Source organism: Tauraco erythrolophus, chromosome Z (genome assembly GCF_009769465.1).
Source record: "Tauraco erythrolophus isolate bTauEry1 chromosome Z, bTauEry1.pri, whole genome shotgun sequence".
Lineage (NCBI taxonomy): Eukaryota > Metazoa > Chordata > Aves > Musophagiformes > Musophagidae > Tauraco > Tauraco erythrolophus.
This window is the reverse complement of record NC_141496.1, coordinates 63,169,304-63,192,236: the sequence shown is the minus strand read 5'-3', so window position 1 is coordinate 63,192,236 and position 22,933 is coordinate 63,169,304. Positions and strand designations below refer to the sequence as shown.

At 42.0% G+C, this 22,933-nt stretch overlaps 1 protein-coding gene across 2 annotated transcripts in view; it reads left to right on the top strand.

The window, feature by feature from the left end:
- Positions 1–3,554, top strand: part of HOOK3 (hook microtubule tethering protein 3) — a 93,872-nt gene extending 90,318 nt beyond the window's left edge. For both annotated transcript variants that reach the window (XM_086628955.1, XM_086628954.1), the window contains 4 exons: positions 17–117; positions 1,122–1,226; positions 1,325–1,396; positions 2,860–3,554. In XM_086628955.1, coding sequence (XP_086485081.1) covers positions 17–117; positions 1,122–1,226; positions 1,325–1,396; positions 2,860–3,000 — 419 coding nt within the window. In that variant the 3' untranslated portion in view covers positions 3,001–3,554. The remainder of the gene's footprint in view (positions 1–16; positions 118–1,121; positions 1,227–1,324; positions 1,397–2,859) is intronic.
- The last annotated feature ends 19,379 nt before the right edge of the window (positions 3,555–22,933 follow it).

Here is a 22,933-nt window from a genome sequence, read left to right as displayed (position 1 = left end):
ATCTCCTGACATAAAGCACTTAAAATTGAAGAATTACAAGAAGCTTTACGGAAAAAGGAGGAGGAAATGAAGCAAATGGAAGAGCGATACAAAAAATATTTGGAAAAGGCAAAAAGTGTAAGTATACTTGTTCCACGTTAATGATCTCTCTCTGACAGACATGTCCACTCTGCAGGAATAAAACTAAAGGAAGTATCTGTATACACAGTAGCATGGGAAAGAGAAGGAAGGCCCAGTGAGTTCTTTGTATCTTCATAACATTACGGTACCTAGTACTGATTAATTCTGCAGAAGATTTTACTCTCTTTCTGCCTTCATGACTGTCCCTTTTGCTACCTATCCATAAGCCCTTCTGATGCTTCTGCGCAAATATATACCCACTGCCTCAGATTTTTGAGAGTTGCCCAGACAAACCTTGTTAAACACACTTTCCTGTCAGCTGATGACAAGGAGAGCATGTTAAGCACTTTCTAATGCTGTGATAAGCTATTTCTTTGTGGAAGTTCTTCCAGACTTCTGCCTCTGAATAGCCAAAATAACTGTGCTGTATTTTAGAATTGGAGAACCACTCATCCAAAGCAACTCAAGGGAAGGAAGCTCTATGAGCAGAAGTACTCTTTAATTGACATTTGTGCTGGGACTTTTGGGGACTTCTGGCAGAGTTGTAATGAAGAGTTCTACCTCTCTGTACACACAAATACAGCTTAATAACACTAAGTACGGCACAGTTGGACCAACAAACTCTGGTTTTATCAGTTTGGCAGAGAGGGCAAAGGAAGTTTGGGGTACTTACTGATAGGGGGATAGGTATAGGAGTAGGCATAAGACCATATAAAACTATATTAGCTATTGTTTCTATGGATAGGTATAAGAAATTAGATGCACCCCAGGTGGGTGGATCATGGCATCTTTATTCTCTAAGGATCAAAGCAGTCCTTCTTCAAGTGGGAAGAATTGAAAGGCAAGTAAACCTTGGCCTTTGAGAAAATGTTTCTACCACTGACATGTTTTAAATCACTTTTTTATTTCTTATCCTGATTTAAAGATTGTAATTCCTTGATGTCTTTCCCTTCAGTTAGACTGCTTTTGCAGGATTTAACCAAACTGTTTTTCTCTTGCAGGTCATCCGCACTTTAGATCCTAAGCAGAACCAGGGTGCAGCTCCTGAGATTCAGGCTCTGAAAAATCAGTTGCAGGAGCGGGACAGAATGTTTCATTCATTGGAGGTAGAATTTCTCATGTTTCCTGGTAGATGTGTATTTCCTTGTTGGTTTTTAGGTATAGACTAATTTAAATGTGTGCTTTTCTGATGTTTATTTTATAGAAAGAATATGAAAAAACAAAAAGTCAAAGAGAAATGGAAGAGAAATGTATTGTTAGTGCCTGGTACAACATGGTAAGAATCTCCCAAACTTTTCATTTAAAACAAAAAAAAGAAAGAAAGAAACTATTAACATTAGTTGTTTCTGGATTGTTTGTAACAGTATTCATTAATTTACCATTTTTTTTGTTTGAAAAGCATTTTCCAACACACAGACACAAATGCTTTTAATAATTTCAAGTTACCACTGTATCAGAGCGTGTTCCTGTGAAGACCTTGGGGTAAATGAAAAAGAACATATTTGTTATTTTCAAGTTTTAAAACTAGAAATAGCGCTTTCTAGAGGAAAGGATACCTCAGATTACTGTTTTGTATTTCCAGCCCTTTAGTTATACTGACTTATAGTGCTCAAATTTACTTTCTTCAGTGAGTCTCCACTCTCCAGTCTTCCAATTGTTTCTAAGAAGGGAGCACAAGATAAGCAGTATGGCTTACTTGCTGCAGGAAGTGCTCTGAGAAGCGACCCCTTTAACTTGTATTCAAGTTTAGTGCAGAGGCAAGACCTTCACTTAAAATATTCAAACCATAAGGAAGTGATCTGTGCAGACATGCAGCTTTTACTGGGCCTATATGCCAGAAGATTTTTCACCTTTGTCAAATATGTTCGAGACTTCTGTTTGGCAGTGTGGCTGCATTGAAACTGCTCTTCAGATAGAAAGAATCCCTGACCTGTGTAACATTCATGTTTCATTCTGCTTCATCACAGAGTTCAAATTCCTCCTCTCTGTCTTCCTTTGGAAGAGTTTCCTTCTTACTGTTCTATGTTCTTGTTATGTCCATGAGTAGTAAGCCAAAAATGGTACTTAAGCAAAGTGTTTGAATCCTTTAAATATTAAAGGCATTTTCAAGTGACTAGTGTCCTTGGCCAATTCTGTTACATTAGTGCCGCTGACAAGCGGAAGACAAGCTTGAGCTAAGACCTGTGGTTCGATAGACTGTCGTGAACACTAGGATGAGCATTGATAGCTTTGTCTGTGTCTTTCTCTAATTATCCTCTGCTTTTGTACACAACGCATCACAGCTTTCCTCATTTCCTCCTTGCATTTTGTCCTGCTGAAAACATACTGTCTCTCAAAACGTGCTTCTGCCATATGAGCTGGTATTTTCACAGAGGATGACAATACTTTAATTGTGCTCTTCTAGCTCAACATGCTGAAGGAGGCCAGAGTGGGCAAGGAAAGCACTGCTGAAAAGACTCATCCAGTAACTACGTGTTTCTGTGGAGAAGCATATGTTCAGATCTGGGACAGTGAGGGATCTTGCTTTTCAACAGTTACTCCAAACCCAGACAATGATGGGGCGGGTGGGGGAGAGGAAAGAGAATTAGGAAGAATATCTTTGAAAATATGATGCTTTGTGTTTGAAATTCAAAATAGCTTAGTGTTGGTAAAGAAGGACATAGTAAACAAAATGTAAATGAGTAAAGATGTTCAATGTTGTGTGTTGGTATTCACTGAGAAGTTTCTTTTTGTCCACAGGGAATGACTCTGCATAAAAAAGCAGCAGAAGATAGACTGGCTAGTACAGGCTCAGGACAGTCCTTCCTGGCTAGGCAAAGGCAAGCCACGAGCACAAGGAGATCTTACCCTGGTCACGTCCAGCCAGCAACAGCAAGGTAGAGAAGCCTTGCCCTTAGAAAGAAAACTGCCCTGTGATCCAGGCCACTTCTGTTGCAAGTGACAACGTTAAAGGAAAATCAACCAGCATCTTTTCTCTTTCTCCCTTGTTACCGCTATTATTTTATAGTTCAGGAAAGGATTTTATTATGATTTCTCATTGTTCTGTAATGCCCTTTGCTTATATTTTTTGGAGTCCATCTCTCTCTCCCTCTTTCCACATTTTTTAAATGTGCCAAAGTTCTGAAAACATCTAGGGAGGTGCAGTGTAATAACAGGGTCTTACTTGTATGAAGCCTGGTCTCTTATTAAAAGCCTCATATGGGCTGTATAACAATGTAAATTTCTTGTCACAGTTGATAAGTCTGTGCCTGTAAGGGTTGTTAGGCTTTATAAGACTGTCTTTGTTCAAAGGGAATTAGGCTTTTTATTTCATGTGCTAACCTGTTGCTTAAAAAAACGCTGAAAAGTCATTACAGAAATGCGAAATTAGTATATAATATTATTGTGGAATGTTTGCTACTAAAAAACTTACCAATGGCAAGAAGAATTTTTTTTTTTTTGTAACAATCTCCTACATTCAAAATTTGCTGTTATTCTTGGCATTTAATAGGGGAGCAGGATGATTTTTTTTCAGGTTTTTCTTTATGTACTGGAGTTACCTCTTTCACTGGCAGAGCTGAAAATTGTCAGATGGTTTGTTCCACTCTCTTGACCCAAGTGTATGCATAATATATATTATAAAAACATTGGGAAATATTTAGAATCCTCTAATATGCTACTGCATGATCCATTTAAAAAGGACATTTGTTTTAAAATTTTATAATTATGGATAAACAGTACATAATGGATCAGGGCCCCAGTTAATATTGTTGATGTTAATGTATTCCAGTTGTCATCGCCTACTAAAAGACTTGCTTTTAATATATTGATTCAGGGTATAATTGTATCAGTTGCCTTACTAATGGTACCAGTGCCTTCAGGTGAGTTTGTTGCTAACTTTGTTGGAAACTGGCTGTGATTTTTTTTGTACTGCCTTTTTAGTGTGTAGCTGGTTAATTGTACATCACTTATTGTAGCACTTTCGTGTTGATCAGTGAGGCGGATGGTGGCCCTTACTATTAATTTAAGTTCTATTCCTACAAAGTTTTGTTTTTTTTCCAGACTGGTTCTATGCTCTCTCTGTTATTTTTGTCAAAGAATTGATGGACACAGAGGACCTGTGTATTGATTGAAAGTTTCATGTGCATCTTCTGGTGATTCAGTTTTAAACATTTTTCATTTAGAGAGTTTGGACCCTAATGCACATGCAGTCTGGTGTATAAATTTATTCTTCTACCTTATTTTAATGTCCTCCCAAGTGAAGACATTTTTTCATAAATCCCTTTAGAGAAAAGATATACTAGCATTTATTAATCATCTGAAGGTCTGCATTAGTTCACAACTTGGGTGGAAGGAGCAAAGGATAATTAAAACAAGCACACCTGGATTAAAGGATAAAGAACAGATGAATGACACTTTTAGGTACTGTTTTATCCTCAAGTACATCATCTGTTTTAATCTAGGCTAAGAAATGCATTCAATATGTACCTGAAAAAAATTCAGTTCTGTTCCTCCCCTCTCCCTCCCCACCCCAGTAATATGAAAACAGATGCTGAAGTCTATTAACTGCATGCAGTTTTCTCTTTTATTCCTCACATTTGGGAAAACATCATTATTTTCTAAAAATTCTCTTGACTTACCCAGTGTATGACATGTCTGGGCTATGCTTGCAAGATTAGACAAGACAGTGAAAGTATCTTCTTGTGTGCAAGAAAGGTAACAGTGTAAAGGAAGTTGAGGACAATTTCTGTAGCTCAGTGAGGTGACACTCGTTTTGCTATCTGTTACTGAGGTACAGAATACTGACGGGAATACAGAATTCGTATGTGTTATCAAGCCAGATGACCACAGTTCGTGTGGGACGTCTTTTAGCTGATCTTATTGTGCAATCCATTCTAGTCATTTGAAGAACTTTTTGCTGCATGCCCTGTGTGAACAGGAGCAAATAAGATCACTTCTCTGAGGGAATTTGATGTTCTTGTTTGAGATTACAGCATTTTATATCACCCAGAGAAAGAACCTAGCAATATGTAAAGCTCCATTTTTGTTTTAATCTGGTTGACTCTGTCTGTTACCAAACTGCCAAAGCCTATTTTTGAAAGCAAGGAATACCAGGACCTTAACAGGAAGTTTTATCTCTTAATTTTGTCTAATAATTTAATTTCCTATTGCTATTAATTTAGGTTCAGATCTAAAATAACTTGAACACAATCTACACTCTAGAATAAAACTACTTGCTTTTATTATTTTAACGTTTGTTTTACCATTTTGCCTCGAAAGTTTTGATGACAGGCAAGTGCCCCTGATGGTTAGGAGACGAACAAATGCGGATTAGGAGCCTTGTTTTTAACTCTTACTTTCCTGTCTCTCATGGGTTCTTTTGCTTCTTGGTGGTTGTTTGCTTTTATCTTCTGCTTTGTGGTTCTGATCGGTCTTTCTTTTTCCCTTAAGACAATACACTGAAGTGTTTTCTATAGTTGCCTTCAAGAATATAATCAAAGAGCAAAACAAGACTAATATTGAATCTGTGCTTTACTGTTCCCCATAGTGATTATTAGGCAAGACTGGACAAGCATTTTGTCTTTTCAGAATTCACAGATTTGCAGAAATTCTGGTATTTCCCAGAATTTGTGTTGAATATAAAAATCTAAAAATATATTGCAGTCTTATGGAATACAATCTGTTGCTATCCAGTTTCAGTAAGTCCTTTGTTCTGTCTTCTAATGGTAATCATCAGGAATTCAATGTCTTGTTCTTCAGTGTTTTACTTCTACTATTTGCTGCATACGTCAATTCTTAATCTTTGGGTTTGGATGAATGCAGGTGGTGAATGTCATTAAACGTTCACTCTCACAAGAACAGCTTCTTAATGAAGCTGAAACTTTTCAATAGTTTTCCTTGTTAGTTATTTATGGAGCCTTGAAAGTAGTGAGGAATTAAGGAAAAAAAAAAAGGGTCTCAGATTATGACTTCAGAGAATAAGCTAAATGTGTAGATGAGCTACCAATGAATGCTGTCTACTTGTCTTATCTCCAGTGATGAAGGAATATAGGCAAAAAAACCATCCTGTAAAACAAATTCTCTCAGTACATTGGATGCTTCTAAAGCTTTTAGGAACACTTTTTCTGGGGCAACAAAGACTATTTACATCAATTTTGTAGTGATAATTATTTAAACCAATGCTATATCTTGTCCTGATACACTACAAAAACAACCCCACAGATTCAGGTTAAAGAGAAAAGGTTCTCCAGGGTAGTGATAAAACAGCTGAAGAGTACACTAGAGTACGTTCCTGAGCACTGTGCTGAGGATCTGCCCAGAATAATCTTTGAGAGACTTTGTTTAATGCCAATAAAGGATAACAGTTAAATGGATGAATGTTTTAATTGTTCAGAGCTGAAGCTTGGTTTCTGGTTTTAAAGGATGAGTGAACAGTCTGGTTTGTATACTTCTCTGGAGAGTTCAGTTGTTAGCATATCTGATCAGACATGCAGAAAAGAATATTCCAGTTCCCTGTTTTCTTGATAACAACACGCAACCACTTGGATTATGATGTATATTTTCCAAGTGCTGTGAAAACTGAAGTAATCTGGTGTAAAGGTTGCGTGTTCCACCCACAGTGCAAAGGAAAATAAATTATTAGAGCATGCAGTTTTATATATTGTAAAATGAAGTAAATATATAATGGCTACAAGATGCTTTTTATTATCTCTTTGGAAATAAACATGGTAATCTTGTCCTGTTCTGATGTGCCTTGAGATAGCAGTAATGCTTCTGCAAGTTTTCTGTGGGTTTCTATTCATGTAAGGAGTACCAGCAATTTTATATTCATTGTGTATGAGATAATTAAAAGCGAATATTCCTATTGCTGCTTTATGATGATCTTAAATAGTAAGTGGTGTGTGCAAACTGTCAAGAAATTTTAAGAGGATATGGCAATTTTGAAGTCCTTAGTATTTTGACATGTGCAAGTAGCTTTTGCTTTTCCTCTGTTCTCTAGTATAGGAGACTATCCACTTCACAGCTTCCTGGATGATTTTTAGTGGGTTTAATTCTCCTTGATATGTTGCCATTTTCTGTAGATCTGGTAACTGGAAAATATTTTCATCTTTTGATTTTCTTCTAGTTAGTGATTTGGAGGAGGACTGTCCTGGATGTGGCTAATTTTTCTTTTTCTTATGAAGCAAAACAGGACTTGCATTTTACTCATTTTATAGAGCTTTATATTCTTGCCCAACATTTTATCTTTTTGAAAGGATGGATGAGGGAGGTATTTTTGCACTCAAAGTCAGCTATGCAATACTGACTTATGGGTTTTTGCACGTGTGTCTTAAGTAGCGTGTGGGCTCTGTGTTTTGCAGAAATACTGTATTGATAAACTTCAGTATCTCCAAACCAAGTTTACCAAATTTTGCAGGCATTTTCCTCACTGATACAGTACAAATAAATAGCTAAGAAAGGTTACTCTGTTAAGAAACACCTTCAAGTGGTGTTTTCATACTTCAGGAGTGTCACCGACGGAGTAGTTCAATAGCTGACTGACGACTGAAGTGTGGTCTCAGGATATCCAGCACTTACAAAGAAACCTTTTCAGAAGCCTCTTCCTTAGAACAACTGTATTAGCTGACACTGGCAGTATGATACATTTAGCATTCTTTTAAAATTAAGAGGTGAATTTAAATGTAAGGATCACGTAAGCAAGAAATGTGCTGAATGATGTTTTGAACTTTACAAACTGCACACAGCCCAGACACATGTCCCCTCCCAAATCTGAGCAGTCCAGCTCACATCTGTATAGGCAAGAGCCTTGTGTTTCCACTTTGTGCCTTGCATCAAGAGAAGGAAGTGAAATCTTGCATTATCTCATAGGCTGATGTAGGAGCAAGTAATATCAGACATCAGATTCTAGGGAAGATCCTAGCCATACCTCCAGTTTGTCACTTTCAAAGAATCAAGAAAATGTCCTTCCATGACTGATTACATTGGCTTTCTCCTGTCATCTTTCTTCCCTCTGGAAGTCCAGAAAAGGAGCAGGAGCTTATTATTGAGTCTGAGGACTATTACATGAAAATAAGGAGTGATTTCTTCAGTTGGAAGGTGGAGGAGACAGATGGAAGAAACTTTTAAGTACAAAAATCTGAAGAGCAGTATGTCACCATTTTGCTTTTTGGTGTTAATTTAAAAAAAAAAAGAATGAGAACCTGAGCTTTTGGAGCTATTTATTTTTGGGGGGTGTTTTTTTTTGATTAATTTTGAGGTGCAGTTGATTAAGTATTGGAGGCTTTGTTATTGTGAATAAGGCAGAAGCTGCCATTATCAGCCACAGTAACCTCAGACTTCTTGCATGTGAAGTGCCAGACATTTTGACTCTGCTGCCAGTTTGACTGCGCCATTTTGAGATGTTGAAGAATTTTCTAGCTTTGTCCTCTGATTTTCACAGACTTTATATTTGTGGATAAATTTAAATACTGAGACACAACTTTCATTTTTTAAGAATGTCACTTGTTGAATTAGGTAATGAGTGAATGTCAATTGAGGAGCTCTAGAAAACTTGACAAATCATGTATGCCCACAGTATAGCCAGGGCAGCTTCCCGGATAAATTGTTCTGGTGTCAGAGTGTAGTCAGTGGCTCAGTAGGAGCTCATGCTAAGTGCTGTGATTGAAGTCCTCATCTGTTAGTTGCTAGGGGATGGTTTTGCTGTTGACTTTACAAGGGCCCAGATTCTAACCTTTAATTTTAGGCCTTGCCAAGGTAATGCAGGACTGCCCTGAAGTAGATCTCTGCATTAGTTGTCTCTGACGGCAGATCAAGAATTACCTCTGCTGCTGTTTGCTGCGTGTATAAAGTCATTTGGAAAACTGCATATCCTTCAGTCTCCTTTGTGCTGTGTGTCAGTTCCAGACTGAAAGCAGGTTCCATTTCTCAGATAAAAATTTCTTGCTACTGTCTTGTTGCTTTGGATGTGAGAGATTGATCCATACAACGTGAAGAGCATTGCTGGTAGAGAGATGCTCCAGCCCTGGGATCATCTTTGTAGCCCTCCTCTGGACCCTATCCAACAGCTCCATGTCTCCAACCTCCTTATGTTGAGGGCCCAGAGTTGAATGTAGTACTCCAGGTTGGGTCTCAGGAGAGCAGAGTAGAGGGGCAGAATCACCTCCCTCAACCTGCTGGCCACATTTCTTTGGATGCAGCCCAGGATATTTGGGCTGCAGGTGCACATTGTCAGCTCCTTGTTGAAGCTGTTGAGCTTCTCCTCAACCAGCACCCCCAAGTCCTTCTCCTCCATGCTGCTCTCAATCCATTCTCTGCCCAGCCTATACCTGTGCTTGGGATTGCCCTGACCCATGTGCAGGACCTTGCCCTTGGCCTTGTTGAACTTCAGAGATTTGCACAGGCCCGCCTCTCCAGCCTGTCAGGATCCCTCTGGATGGCATCCCTTCCCTCCAATGTGTTGACAACACCACACAGCTTGGTGTTGTCAGCAAACTTGCTGAGGGTGCACTCGATCCTACTGTCCATGTCTCCAACAAAGATGTTAAACAGCACTGGCCCCAGTACTGACCCCTGAGGAACACCATTTGTCACTGGCCTCCACGTGGACATTGAGCCGTTGCCCGCAACTCTTTGAGTGTGACCATCCAGTCAATCCTTATCCACTGTGTCGTCCATCTGTCAAAGCCGGGTCTCTCCAGTTTAGATACAAGGGTGTTGTGCAGGACAGTGTCAAATGCTTTGGACGAGTCCAGGCAGATGATGTCTGTTGCTCATCCCTTATCCACCAATGCTGTATCTCTGTCGTAGAAGGCCACAAATCTGTCAGGCAGGATTTGCCCTTAGTGAAACCATGTTGGCTGTCACCAATCACCTCCTTTTTTTTTCATGTGCCTTATCATAGTTGCCAGGAGGATCTGCTCCATGATCTTGCTGGGCACATTAAGCCCCTCCAGGGCTTAATCCCATCGTACTCTACCAAGAAGAACCTTGAAGAGGCCAAAGTCTGCTCTCCTGAAATCCAGGGTAGTGAGCTTGCTGTGCTTCCTTCTTGCCACCCTAAGGATCTTGAACTCCACCATTTCATTGTCACTACAGCCAAGGCTGCCCTTGAGGTTCAGGTTCCCCACCACCTCCTTTGTGTTGGTGAGAACAAGGTCCGGCAGAGCACCTCACCTTGTTGGTTGCTCTGTCACTTGGAGACGAAAAGTTCTCATCAATGCATTCCAGGAACTTCCTAGATTGCCTGTGCCCTGCTGTGTTGTCCCTCCAACAGATATCAGGGTGGTTGAAGTCCCCCATGAGGACCAGGGCTCGTGAACATGAGGCTGTTCCTATCTGTCTATAGAGGGCCTCATCTCCTTGGTCTTGCTGGGAAGGTGGCCTGTAGCAGACCCTCACTAGAATGTCCCCTGTCCCTGCCCTCCCTTTAATCCTGATCCATAGGCTCTCAGTCGACTCCTCATCCATCCCCAGACAGAGCTCCATGCACTGCAACTGGTCTTTGACATAGAGGGCAACACTTTCTCCTTGTCTCCCCTGCTTGTCCTTCCTAAAGAGCTGTATCTTTCCATTCCAATACTCCAGTCATAGGATTCATCCCACTACATCTCCATGATGCCAATAAGATCATAGCCCTGCAGGTGTGCACACATCTCCAACTCCTCTTGTTTATTCCCCATGCTGCGTGCGTTTGCATAGAGGCATTTACGTTGCCTCTGAATCTGACTTGCTGGCTGAAGTGGCTGGAATTTTCCTCTGCTGCTCTTCAGGTGCTCTCAGCTTGTTTTGATTGAGCTTGATACTATCCTCCCCCCTGCTTCAAATCTAGTTTAAAGCCCTGTCAATGAGCCCCACTAGGTCTTATGCTAAGACCCTTCTTCCCCTTTGAGAAAGATGAATCCCATCTGGTGCCAGCAAGCCTCGTGTCATGTAGGCCATCTCATTGTCAAAAAACCACAAAATTGTGGCAATGACACCAGCCACAGAACCACTTTTTAGTAGACTGGGCACATCTATTTCTTCCAGTGTCAGTGTTTGCAACTGGAAGGATAGAAGAAAAGATAACCTGTGCCCAGATCCCCTTATCAACCAACCCAGGACCCTGAAGTCTCTCTTGATTGTCCTTGGACTTGGTGTTGCACCTTCATCACTACCTACGTGGAAGAGCAGTAACAGGTAATGGTCTGAGGGCCGTACCAGGCTAGGATGTTTCCTGGTGAAACTAGGTTTAGAGAGGTCCTGTGCTATAGATGAGGTTAGAATATCACATTTCAGAAAGAACATCATCATTACTTCAATCATTTGGTCATTTGTCAGCACTTTAAAGAGCTGTTACCTACTGTAGCATGGCACAAATCTGAAATACTGCAAAAGCAAGTATTTCCACAGGTATAGGATAGCTTATTCTGCTAGTGGAACTTGAATCCTAATGATTACCCCTAGCTTTAAGAAAAGAGAAAGGCCCATTGTTAGCTTGTTAGCATGCTCCTGCTGTTAGCGTGATCATGAAAATGAGCAGAATTTTAAGAGAAAATCCCAAATGGTGTAGTATTTATGGAGTTATAAAATAGTTATAGTGAGACCATCAGACTTCTGGTTTGGATTTGAATATAACATTCATTATGCAATACAAAGTTTTGTAAAGCAGAGATTGTAGTTTTCTGTCACCAAAGGTTAGGAAGCAGGAGAGTAAACTGTTTCCTGGAGGTATCAATGGTTTTGAGAGAGATTTTAAAGCTTTTATTTAGCATTATCAATAACATCTTGGAGTAGTTATAAACATGACAGTATAAGGCCACAATTCGTAGCATTTATATTTGTCTTTGTGTTCTTCGGTTGTAAGAGTTATAAAAATGCAAAGTGTTGTTAATACTGCTCTGGAAGATGCTTTGTTGAAAGGCTCCTTAAAAAAACCCTAAAGAAAATACTGTGGAGAAAGATGTAGAAGGAATAGATGCAGAAGTGAAAACAAACTTTAGCACTAGAAGCCAGTGAGTAATGAAGTTAGGAAACCTGCAGGAAGAGACACCTGGAGGCACTTGCATCAGGCAGAAGCGTTGCAGAAGTATTTGGGAGGAGTGTCAAGTGTTGAAGTGAGTAGATGGTGTTGCTGTGATGGCTTTGGTGATGGTTACAAAGTACAGCTTACGAACAGCAGATGGTTGGCAACAGAAAGCCTGGTCCATCTTAGCACCAAACATAATACAGACTGAACAGGTAGAAAGTAGCTGCTCAGAGAGGACATGTGGCTGGGTTGGTTTGGCATGTTTTTGCATCAGGTTTGACTTGTGTGAGCAGTGCTCTGGATTAAAATTTCTCGTGTTGGTAGGTACCTCCCGAGCGGGCTAGGTAACTGAAAGAGGCTGCCATCCCTTCGGTGGCTTTGAGGTGCTGGAGTTGTCCCAGTCACTTATGTGTGTTGAAAAACCACAAGAGAACCGGGAGAAGTTAAGGAAGATTTTAAGGGACAGATAACCACTTGTTAATGAAGTAGAGCTAATGAGAGGAGGCACTGAATATTGAAGGGAAATGCCTCACTAAGAAATGGCAATGAGCCTTCACTTACAGCTGTAATATTTTGGACTGGCAAGGGAAGGAAGGAAGAGAGAACCACTCCTCTATAGACACATCTTCTGCTGCATAAACTGTCTCTTTCTGAACATGCTGCAGAAGCAATGACAGGTTATGCTGAGTAAATTCATCCTCACATTTCACACCTCTGTTTTCTTCTGGAGTGTTGCTGCCTTAACAGGTGACTTTAAAATATATTGATTAATTTTGAGGAGTTCTCCAAGAGAAAGAAGTTGGCGTACAATTTTTTTAGAACAAGATTAGAATTTCTAGTGAGGAAATGGCACTGTCAAATGGATTTGTTACATCCTTGGAAGAGAATATGCTGTCCTGAGTTTACAAGACCTCTCAAAAGTACTATTGACTCAAATAGAAACCTACAGTGTTGTTTCTGTTGATGTGCAACAGGACACTGAAGTGCTACTAAATAATAAGTCTGAACTAAGTAATAGCCAGGTAAGACTAAAGGAGTAGACTGTGTTCACTTAGTAGAATAGGTACATGCTTATGTAGCTTGAATTTTTAATTTTTTATAGACTAACTACAGTAATTTTCGTAGTATTAATGCTGAGCTCTGTAACTTTATACACCCAAGCAGTGCCAAGCAAGCTTAACAGACAACCGTCACTCAAAATACACTCTCTAAATGTGTTGTGTTAATTTTTTTAGGTTTTATTCCATTTTTATTTATGTCTTTATGTTTCTATTTGTTTTTCAACTATGGTTAGTATTCTGGTTGGTGAATGAGAGGGGGAAAAATAAGAGGGATGTGCAAGCTGCAGGAGCTGTAGCAGGAAGACAGATTTTTCGTGATGAGACCTTGAGTTTAGTTATAAATATTCCTCATTATCTATTTAACTTGGATTTTCCTGTCACAGGAACTGTTCTTGGAATCATTTTTGACTAGTGCAATACTAGGGAGAAGGAAGTGGGGATAGAAACAGTTTGCATGCTTTGATTTCAGTCTGGTGAAGCTATTTTGCTCTTTGTAACATCACAGTGAGCACAGTGCGAAAATGAGAACAAGCAGTTGGTGCTGTGCCGTGCTGTGTAGGGATATTTGTGTTACTTGGGGAAGCTGAAAGCACCGTAGTTGTGTTAGTAAAGCATTCCCCCTATCCAGTTACACTGGCCAAGAAAGAGGATGCATCGGCAAGGATGGAGAAATACGCCAACTTCTCCACTTCCCTTCCAAACTTAGATTCAATTCTGCAGCATCGTGATGTGCTCTTTGGGCTGCTCACTGGCTCCTACTCAGCTTCTGTTTTAACAAGAATACGTACAATTTTCCTGTAATTCAAACCTGTATTTGCATGAAATGAATAGAACTTTCCAGTGTAGTGTGGCAGTGATGCTGTTGTAGACTCACACACAGGGTGAGCTTCGATGAAAGATACGCGTTTAAAGCCTTCGGTGGTGCTCGGAGCTCAAAGGCTCAGACAGAGTCACTGTGGCCCTGATTGCCTTTTAGCATGTAACCACACACAGTATTGGTCGGGCACCTTTCACTTTGTATTGCTTTGGGTTTTTTAACTGTTGTACTCACAGACAGCAGGAATGCCGGAGACTTTTTCATCGCTGTGTAAACTTAGTTTCCATAGCTGTGTTAGCTGAGAGTGGTGCCCTGAGGGACTTTACTCAGAAGTGTGTAAATTATCTGAATTATGTCTAAATTTAGATGTTGTTCAAGGCTGTTGTGTTGCTTTTTCCAATTATGGGCGTGTAACCTGTTACTTTGAAGAGTTGCTCTGGCAAAGATGTTTTTTCCATGAATTTGCACAACTCTTAAGAAGAGACGGCCTTACTAAACTGCTCTGAAAAATACCTGTTCTGTTCTCTGTTTTTTTTTTTTCTTTAATGGTAACATGTTATCTGCTTTTTAACTTTCTTCTTTATTCTTTTATTTGCAGTGATGTGGTTGCATGACCTGCAGCATTCTTGTGACAGGGACTGTTCAGTGCATGACTTGCTTTTCTGTCCAGACTGCATAACCAAAACTTAACCAGTTCTACACTTAAGACTCATGGCCATCTGATTTCAAAGGGACATCTACTTGCAGAGAAGCTTGTCATCCTGGGAGTGGCTTTCCCATTTCCCACTTCCATTTGGTCTTTCTCTTTGCAAAAAGTCTCCTATGAGGCTAGAAGAGAGGAAATCCAGTACTCAGAACTCGACAGGAGGCATTCTGCAAACTGACAGCACTGTCAGCTCTCCATTTTACTTCTGCCTGTCCACTTTATTTAATTCTGATTAACAGTATTAACACACAGACTTCCTGCAACATTTTCATATACTGAACTACAAAAATCTAGTCTTAATGAATTCCCAAAAATGCCTTTTGGTTACTGTTAAAGTTTCAAAGCACCTGCACCCTTAAAGGATCCACTTTGAATCTTTAAATAACTAAAGTAAAGTGAAGGGGATGTTTTACCAGGAGAAACGACTAAGGAATTGCTGCTTGGCCATCCCATCTTCCTTAGAAAACCAGGCAAGGTTCATCTGATAATCTCGGAGCCAGGCAAACTTCTGGGCGGTGTTTTGTTCACAGACCCTGCCTGCTTCTTTACTATGTATATACGCAGTAGCTTGTGGCTGTTGTATTTTTCTCTCTACATTGTAGCTGTGTTGTCGCTTTCTTTCGGAAACTTTTTTTTCCAATCTGTGTACAATTGTTAAAACAACCTGAGGAAAGAACGTGAATGGAGATAAGTAAGAAAGCCGTCTACACTTTCAGTATTATGCAGACTGTCCTTGCCAGTTTATAACTTGGGTCATTTATCTTTCCACCTGTATGATTTTTTTCCTTTTTTTTCTCCTTATCTCAGTCTTAGCTGTTTTATTTCCAATTGCACTAGCTTGGCTGTTTCTTTGTATTATGAAGTTTAGCTATAAGATTTGCCGTATGTAGACAGTCTAACTCAAAATGCTTTGTACTGCCTATATTAATTTAAAAAGCTGCTTATTTAATATTCTTAAATATCTGCACATTTGTACTACTGTATCTTTGTTTTGTATTGGTCATCCAGTACTGGCAAGATTCAGAAGACGAGGGAGTGCCGTAGCACTGTAAGTTAGGAGATTTGTTGTGTAGGAGTTGGGATGTAACGAGCGGGGAAGGGGCTTCTAAGCTGTAGGACTTGCTGTAACATGTACAGAGAGCCTGAATGACCAGTACCATAAGCGGTTTGGTTTAAGTCCAGCTCTAGCGAAACCTCATTCTTGCTCACTTGGATCTTAATCCTGCAAAAATATAAACATGTATGTACTCTGCTTACTCCAAGAATGGTTTTGCTTATTCAGGCAATAGCATAACTACCAGCGCTGTTTTCTGCATCAGCACTCCCATGCTGGAGAAGCCTCATGTCCACGAGTCTCTGCAGTCACTTCCGGTTACAAAATGCAGCACGTGCCTCGTCCTTGGCCCGTCAAGCAGGCCTCTGGGCAGAGCTGCCCATTGCACTGAGACACCCGCGTGTGTTCAGTCCTCAGGGATCCTGAAACCCGCTGCGTCCGTAGCATTCTGCGGAGTGACTTGGAGAAAAGACAGATCGTGTCCCCACCTCTGTTTCGAAAGTGGGGGGGGGGGCGGTCTGTGCCACTCAGCAAAGGGAAGGGCGGGTAGGAACAGGCTCCAAGCAGACTATGCAGGAGAGGCAAGGATAAGCATTAAGATCCCGGTGAGAAGTGTGCGGTGTGTTCCCTTCTGGATGCCGTACCCAACAGGGGAGCCTGTGGCTGCCAGATGCTCTGGCTGCCAGCGGTCCCGTAAGACTCCTGAAAAGGGGATATGTCATCCCAGGTCCTGTGGACCTGGGGCAATGGAGTCTGACGTGACCTGCAGGCGGCATCTGGGGTTGGGTGGTGGCAAGTCAGGAATTCCTGCAGCAGAGGCAGCAGCACTTTCATCTACTGAGTCCAGTAGAGAGCTAAAGGTTGTGTGTCTTTCCAGGTCCTATCCATTGATCCCTTGTTATGTGTCAGGGCAATTGTTATTAGAAACACTTTGTGTTGGGTGTTAAAGGCATGGTTTGTTTCTCATTTGCAAGTACTGCTCGGGCTGGGACCACACCCGGCCCCCAAGCCAGGCTGGGTGCAGGATCCCCAAAATCAGGGGCTCTGTGCAGGGCAGGAGGGGATGGCTGTGTTTTTGTGCACCTGCCCGCACAAGCGTCCCGAGGTGAAGCCGGGCAGCACCTCATTTCTGCAAGTGGTCTGTGCAAAGTAGAGACTAAGTATCAGTTGTTCTTCAGCCTGCAGACATTTATTCGTGTGTCAGTGTTTAGCTTGACTGAAGTTGTTTGAGTTTGCCAACGCAACAGAGAGGTGCCAGGCGGAGCCAGTCACCTTCAGCAAGTGAGCTGGCTGCTGTAATTGGATCAGCCTCGCACCTCCGTCATGAAGTGACTGCGAGCTCACAGCCCACAGGTGATCTCCAGCATGTCTCTGATGCACTAACTTCGGTTGTGCTGCGTAGGAAACTCTCTTATTTTCGTAATAACAGCTTGTTTGACAGTCCTGAATTAAGTGTTGACCAATTATCCAAGTAACTGTTTGTGAAGTTGCTAGTGATATATTTTCTGTAAAAGAATGGATTCCGAGTGTTAAAATATTGATTTCCCATTTCAGTTCATCTACAAATTGTGTAACTACCAGATTGTCATGGTAGCGGTATTAATATACATATCTGTATATAGAAAAAAATAAAAAAAATCAGTAATGATCATTGGAAAAAAAAAAAGGTTTAATATTTTTTTCCCAGTCAAATACACTAATGCTTCCAAGGTGACAGAAGAGTGTACAGTTGTTAAACAAGTTGTAAATAAACGCTTATATAAAATGTAAAAGCTTGTTTTTCCTTCCTTTGGTATGTGGCTGTAAACTGACACCGATGGACAGTTCGTGCTAAAGTCACTGTTTTGAGCCTGGAGTGCTCTTCTGCTCTGTGAGATGACGGTAGCTGGCGGGGGTTTTTGCAGATGTCCCGTGATTAACAGGGATCTTAGTGGAGTGGGAATAATATGGATAGTGCCAACCTTGCCTTTAAATGCACTTTTAGAATCAGTCAGTACGGAACAGCTGGGAAAAAAAATTGGACTTTCTACAAAGCGCAGCTACACCTGGGCTGCTTTGGAGTCAGCAGGTCTGTATGATTCTTAGCTATCCAAGTGGTACCTTGGAAGCACGTTTCCTGGGGCTGCACAAAGGAGGGTGAACAGCAGGAGTGCACCAGAAACGGCAAAACTCCTGACTTTTGCTGGAAAGCATCCAATCTGGCTGCCCCATCACAGCAAGAATTGCCCAGCATGGTTTGTCTCTCAAAGGGCCATGGCTGAGCAGCTGAAATAATGCAACCTTCTCTTGCTGATGGAAGTTTAGCTCCAGCGCCAGGTGGTGGTGGGAAAAATCACTGCTAATAGGGACAGACACAATTGTCCTTCCGTTATACATCAACAGGAGCGTTGCCACCTGGGGTGGGAGGAGGAGGCGGTGTCAGGCATGGGTGAGTGTTGTTAGTTGTGAAAGAGAAGGCAACAGCCAGCAAGAGAGACTGAGCCTGCCGGTGTGGTGCAGGGTGCTGGGGCTGAGAAGGATGGGCTGAGAAAGACCCTGCCGCAGCCTTTCCAGGGATGGTCTGTAGAAGGAATAGGAGAGGGACAACGAGGGGGATCTCCCAGTACCAGCTCAGCCCAGTCTCCTGCAGCTGGGCACTGCCAGGGGCTGCAGCATCACTGTGGCAGGAACAGGAGAGTGCTGAGGGCGAGGGCTGGGGAGGGTGGGAGAGGCCCAGAAGCAATGGCCAGAGCTCTCCTGAGCCACAGGCAGTGCAAGGTGGAGACAGTCATCTGCCAGAGCCTCACCTCCAGCTAATCAGTGATGCACGCTGGTCCTCTGCTCCCCTCCGTCCCACCGCAGTCACTCCTCTTCACGTTGGCCATGACATCAGCATCTTCTGCCTCTGACCATCATCCTCTCTGCTGTCCTGTTGCTTGCCCCACTGCCAACCTCTCCTTTTGCTGTACTTTTTTGCCTTCCCAGCTCCCACTAACCTACCCCTACAGTGTGCTGAGACCCACATCAGCATCCCTTGTTCTGGCCTCCCCCATCCATTCCCTGTCCCTCAGACTCTTCCACATCAGCTTCTGCAATGCCACAGTCACCACCCTACACCATTTACCCCCTTCTTTAAGCCCCAGGGGATGGTGGTGGGGGGAAGTGTGGCCCACGCCACCCCTCACGCTGCCCTCCACAGTCGCTGGCCCAACAGGGCGGATGCAGCCCTGCCAGCTGTCTCCCGCTGGTACCTCTCCTGCATACCCCACAGCTGCAGGGGGGCTGCTTTTACCTCTGTATCCTGACTCAGTGTGTTCACCCTTCCGTTGTAAATGTTCTTGCAGGAGGCCACGGCCACCGCTGTGTTACAAGGACAAGCGGTGGGACCACAGGCTAGAAGTGTTCCCCTTTTCCATTGTTTTTTGCCTGCAAGTAACTTCAAGCACTATTTGGTGCACACGAAAGAGCTGCAAATCAATCTCTGGGCACAGAGGCCTGTTTTGAGCTCCTCTGTGCAACAAAGCACAGCCCCGCACAGTTATAGCCGCAGGCAGGAGCCAGCACAGGGAGGCTGTGCAAGACGGGCTGCAGGGACTGCAGGACCACCAAGGAGGGTGGTGTCGCCTCGCCCTTCAGGGTAGGAACCAGCACAGCAGAGGGAAGTTTCCACCAGAGCCACGCACGCTCATTTAGTTCCTTTTCCTTAGGAGCAAAAAGAATAAAATGGCCTCAAAACAGCAAGATGCCCCATTTATTTGCCAAAGCAGGCAGATCCAGAAGTGAAGGTCAGTGGCAGAGAAGAGAAAAGGAAGATTAAGTGATCTAACTGGGAAAATCTTCACACCACGAATGTATCCACTGCATCTCTCTTTCAGGTCTTCTGAGAGCCCCAGGAGGCAGAAGAGCATCTCTGCCTCCTGGGACTTCTGGCCAGTAACAGAGAATCACCTTTACTCCTTCCCAATAGACAAGTGTCTCAAAACTGCAAAACGTGCACACATCCAGAGGTTTGGTTTCTAGGCCAAGCTACAATGTCCACAAGCGACCTGGGAGCACAACTCCGTGGCAAGAAGGAAGGTCTTACAAATCCTTCCCAAGGTTAAGGACAGAGGGAGGAAGAAAAAAAACAACAAACCCACACAAACTTAAACACAACCAACCCCCATGCCCTAAAGATCCCAGAGCATTGATAAATGCAGTCATAACCACCACACAATTCCAGGTAGAAGGAAGTTAAAATGCATTTTCATTGTTTATCATCACACTACTTTCTGTACAAAGTGTCTTTGATATTGACCTAAAAAAAAAAAAAACCAACCCAGACCCCAGATTAAAGCAGATCACAACTTACAAATGGAACACAGCACAATTCCATGTAAGTTTTCCAAGGACAGCCTGGTGGGACTTGTCCCCCACACCTTCAAACAAGCCCAAGCATCCCTTCAGCTGCTATAAAACACTGGCAATGACATACACCCTTCTGTCTGACCCCTTTCCCAGAAAAGGCTCTCTGGCAGTCCTTCCTGGCTGAAGGCTGACACCAGAAGGAAAGGTGCCATGCTCACCCAGCAGTGCAGTAGATGACACAGCCTCTCGTGTGCCATCAGCCATCTGGGGGATGCCGTGTGCCGCAGCAGCACACCCACCCCACGGCACACACCTGACCAGCAGCGCGGGACCTGTCTGAGCACAGAGACGGGCCTGCACATCAAGGGAGTGCGGATTCGGCACCAAAACCTCTACGAGGGCTCCCACCCGCTGCACCGAGGGTTTACAAAGACAGACTGATGGTGTCCAATACAGGTTTCACCGCACTCCAGGAATTTTGTACACATCAGGGACTAAGGCTCCCTCTTCTGAAAGGGTGGTGTTCATGCTGTGCGTTGGGGTGTGGGGGTGTTTGGGTTTTGTTTGGGTTGCGTTGTTGGTGCTGTTTGGTTTTGTTTGTTTGGTGTTTTTTCATTGTTGTGTTGGGTTTTTTTTGTCCCCTCACACAAAAAAGGCACTAACCACCCCTTACAAGAGTCTCCTGAAAATAGCTTGCGGGAGCTTTGCATTGTAGCCCACAGCACCTTGAAAATAAACACAAATGTTTTCACAGTACTCCCAAAAATACTATCCTGACAAAGCTGGAATACTAGAATAAACAAAGCTGGAATGCTAGAATGTAACAGCTTCCTAGTAGCCATTTCATGTTGATTCTAAACCTAAAAAAAAACCCAAAACAACTGAAAATTTGTAAGAGTTAAGGTGATGCCCAAGAACACCTTTAAATCTAAGTAGTCATATATTCAGTCGCTAAATAACATGGATAATACTGGTTTGCGTCCTCTTCCGAACTTTGCTCCACTCACTTTTAGGTCACGCAATGCAAGAGTCCTCTGGAGACCAGCCATGATGTCAGTTCTAAGCAACAACACACCATGAAAAGCCTGTTTTGAATGCACCCTGTTCCACAGAAACCCGAATTCACCTACCTGTGAAGAGTTTAGGATTACATACTTCACCCCCTGCTGAAGCATGTGGTTTTAAAGCATGTTTACGTAAATCACCCAGGATTTCTACATGAACTGACTGTGTAATACAGCTGGAATTGAAGACAGCTGCAGGAATTTCTGGAATGAAGCTGTCTGGATAGTATATCAATAGCAAAGAAAATCAACTGGACAACAGTCTTGAAAATGCTTTATTGAACCGTGTGTCTTATTGTAATGTGCAGAAGATGTGTTTGAAAAGACTACAGCTTGAAAAAATTTTTAAAATCCTCAACAATCAATAAAAAAAGTCCCTACGGGGGGTAACTCTCAGGATAACCAGAGGCCTCATGTGAAGCTTCCCTTGAAACGTTTTCCGTTGCAGAGACTAAGAGAAAGCAAAGCTAGTACTGCTCTATGTGGAAACAAACAGGATTTGAGGATTTAAAAAAAAAAACCACAAACACAAAAAAACCCAAAAACATAACAAAACAAAACGGTGGAACTTAAACTTCAGTCTATGGGGCTGCTTCTTTCGCTGCTGTTATTTTGGATTAGCATACACATCACAGTTCTGCTGAGAACACCGTCTGGTGTTCAAGTCTGTAAATTTACTCTAAGATGCTAGCAATGCTGCAGAGATGGAAGGATACAGAGAAAGAGAGAGGAGGTGAGGTGAGAAAGATGTGGAAAGACACCATTATGATATAAGCCTAGTTTAAATTTTCATCAGAAGCTGTGTGCACTTTTGTTGTTATAATCTAACCTTACATTCAAAAAAAAAAAACACCAAAAGAAAAAAAAAAGGGGGGGGGGGGGAGGTAGGGAAAGAAAACCGAACACAAACATATTCCTTCTGTCCTTGTCTTGGGGCTATTATAAACCTCTACCCACAAGAACATCATACTCTCTTTTTTTTTTTTTCCCAGACCAGTAGAGTTAACAGTATAGGCATGTAGGTGGCACGATTCAACTAGAAGGCTTTTTCAACTTTTTTATACCAGCAAAAATAACAAAAGGAAACAATAAATAAAAGGTGCTAAAGTTAGCATTAAGAATTCAATTGTAATATACTGACAATCTGGGAATCCAAGTCCTCAAGCTCTCCTGATACTGACACGTCTCTGCAAACTATGAAGCAAATACATAAATAACTCAAAATATGATTGAGACTGTGAAAGCTAAGACAACATGATCCAGGTTAACTTTTTCTTTAAAACAGTGAATATATGAATTGTCTACACCTGAATAAAACATATTTAACAATTAAAGAATTTTAACAACCACAAAAAGGAAAAACTAATTTAAACAAAAGCCAACATAATTTGATTCTTAGAGCACACAAAAGCCCCCTGCAGTAAGTTCCAGCAGTGGCCTTACTGGTGTGTCTCCTACAGATGCATAAAAAGAAGTTCAACTCCACATTGAGGTGGTGGCTAACGGGGCAACATAATGGTCACGAACAGCAAAATGCCACACCCTGGTCACAACAACGTATCCCACTGCAGAGTTTCCATCCTGTGCAGGAACAGCACAAAAGATGTCATTCTGTTGCATATTATTCAAAAGCTACTTCGTGGCCACAAACTGCTAGTCAGCACTAACCTTTTTGTCACATAACCTTTGAATAATGGGAAAGCTTTGGGTTTTATAGTTTTACTCCTTGTATTTAAATTTTTAGATGACAAGGTCACTAAAAACTCATGCACGCTGCAAAAAACGTCATGCAGTAGTTAAGG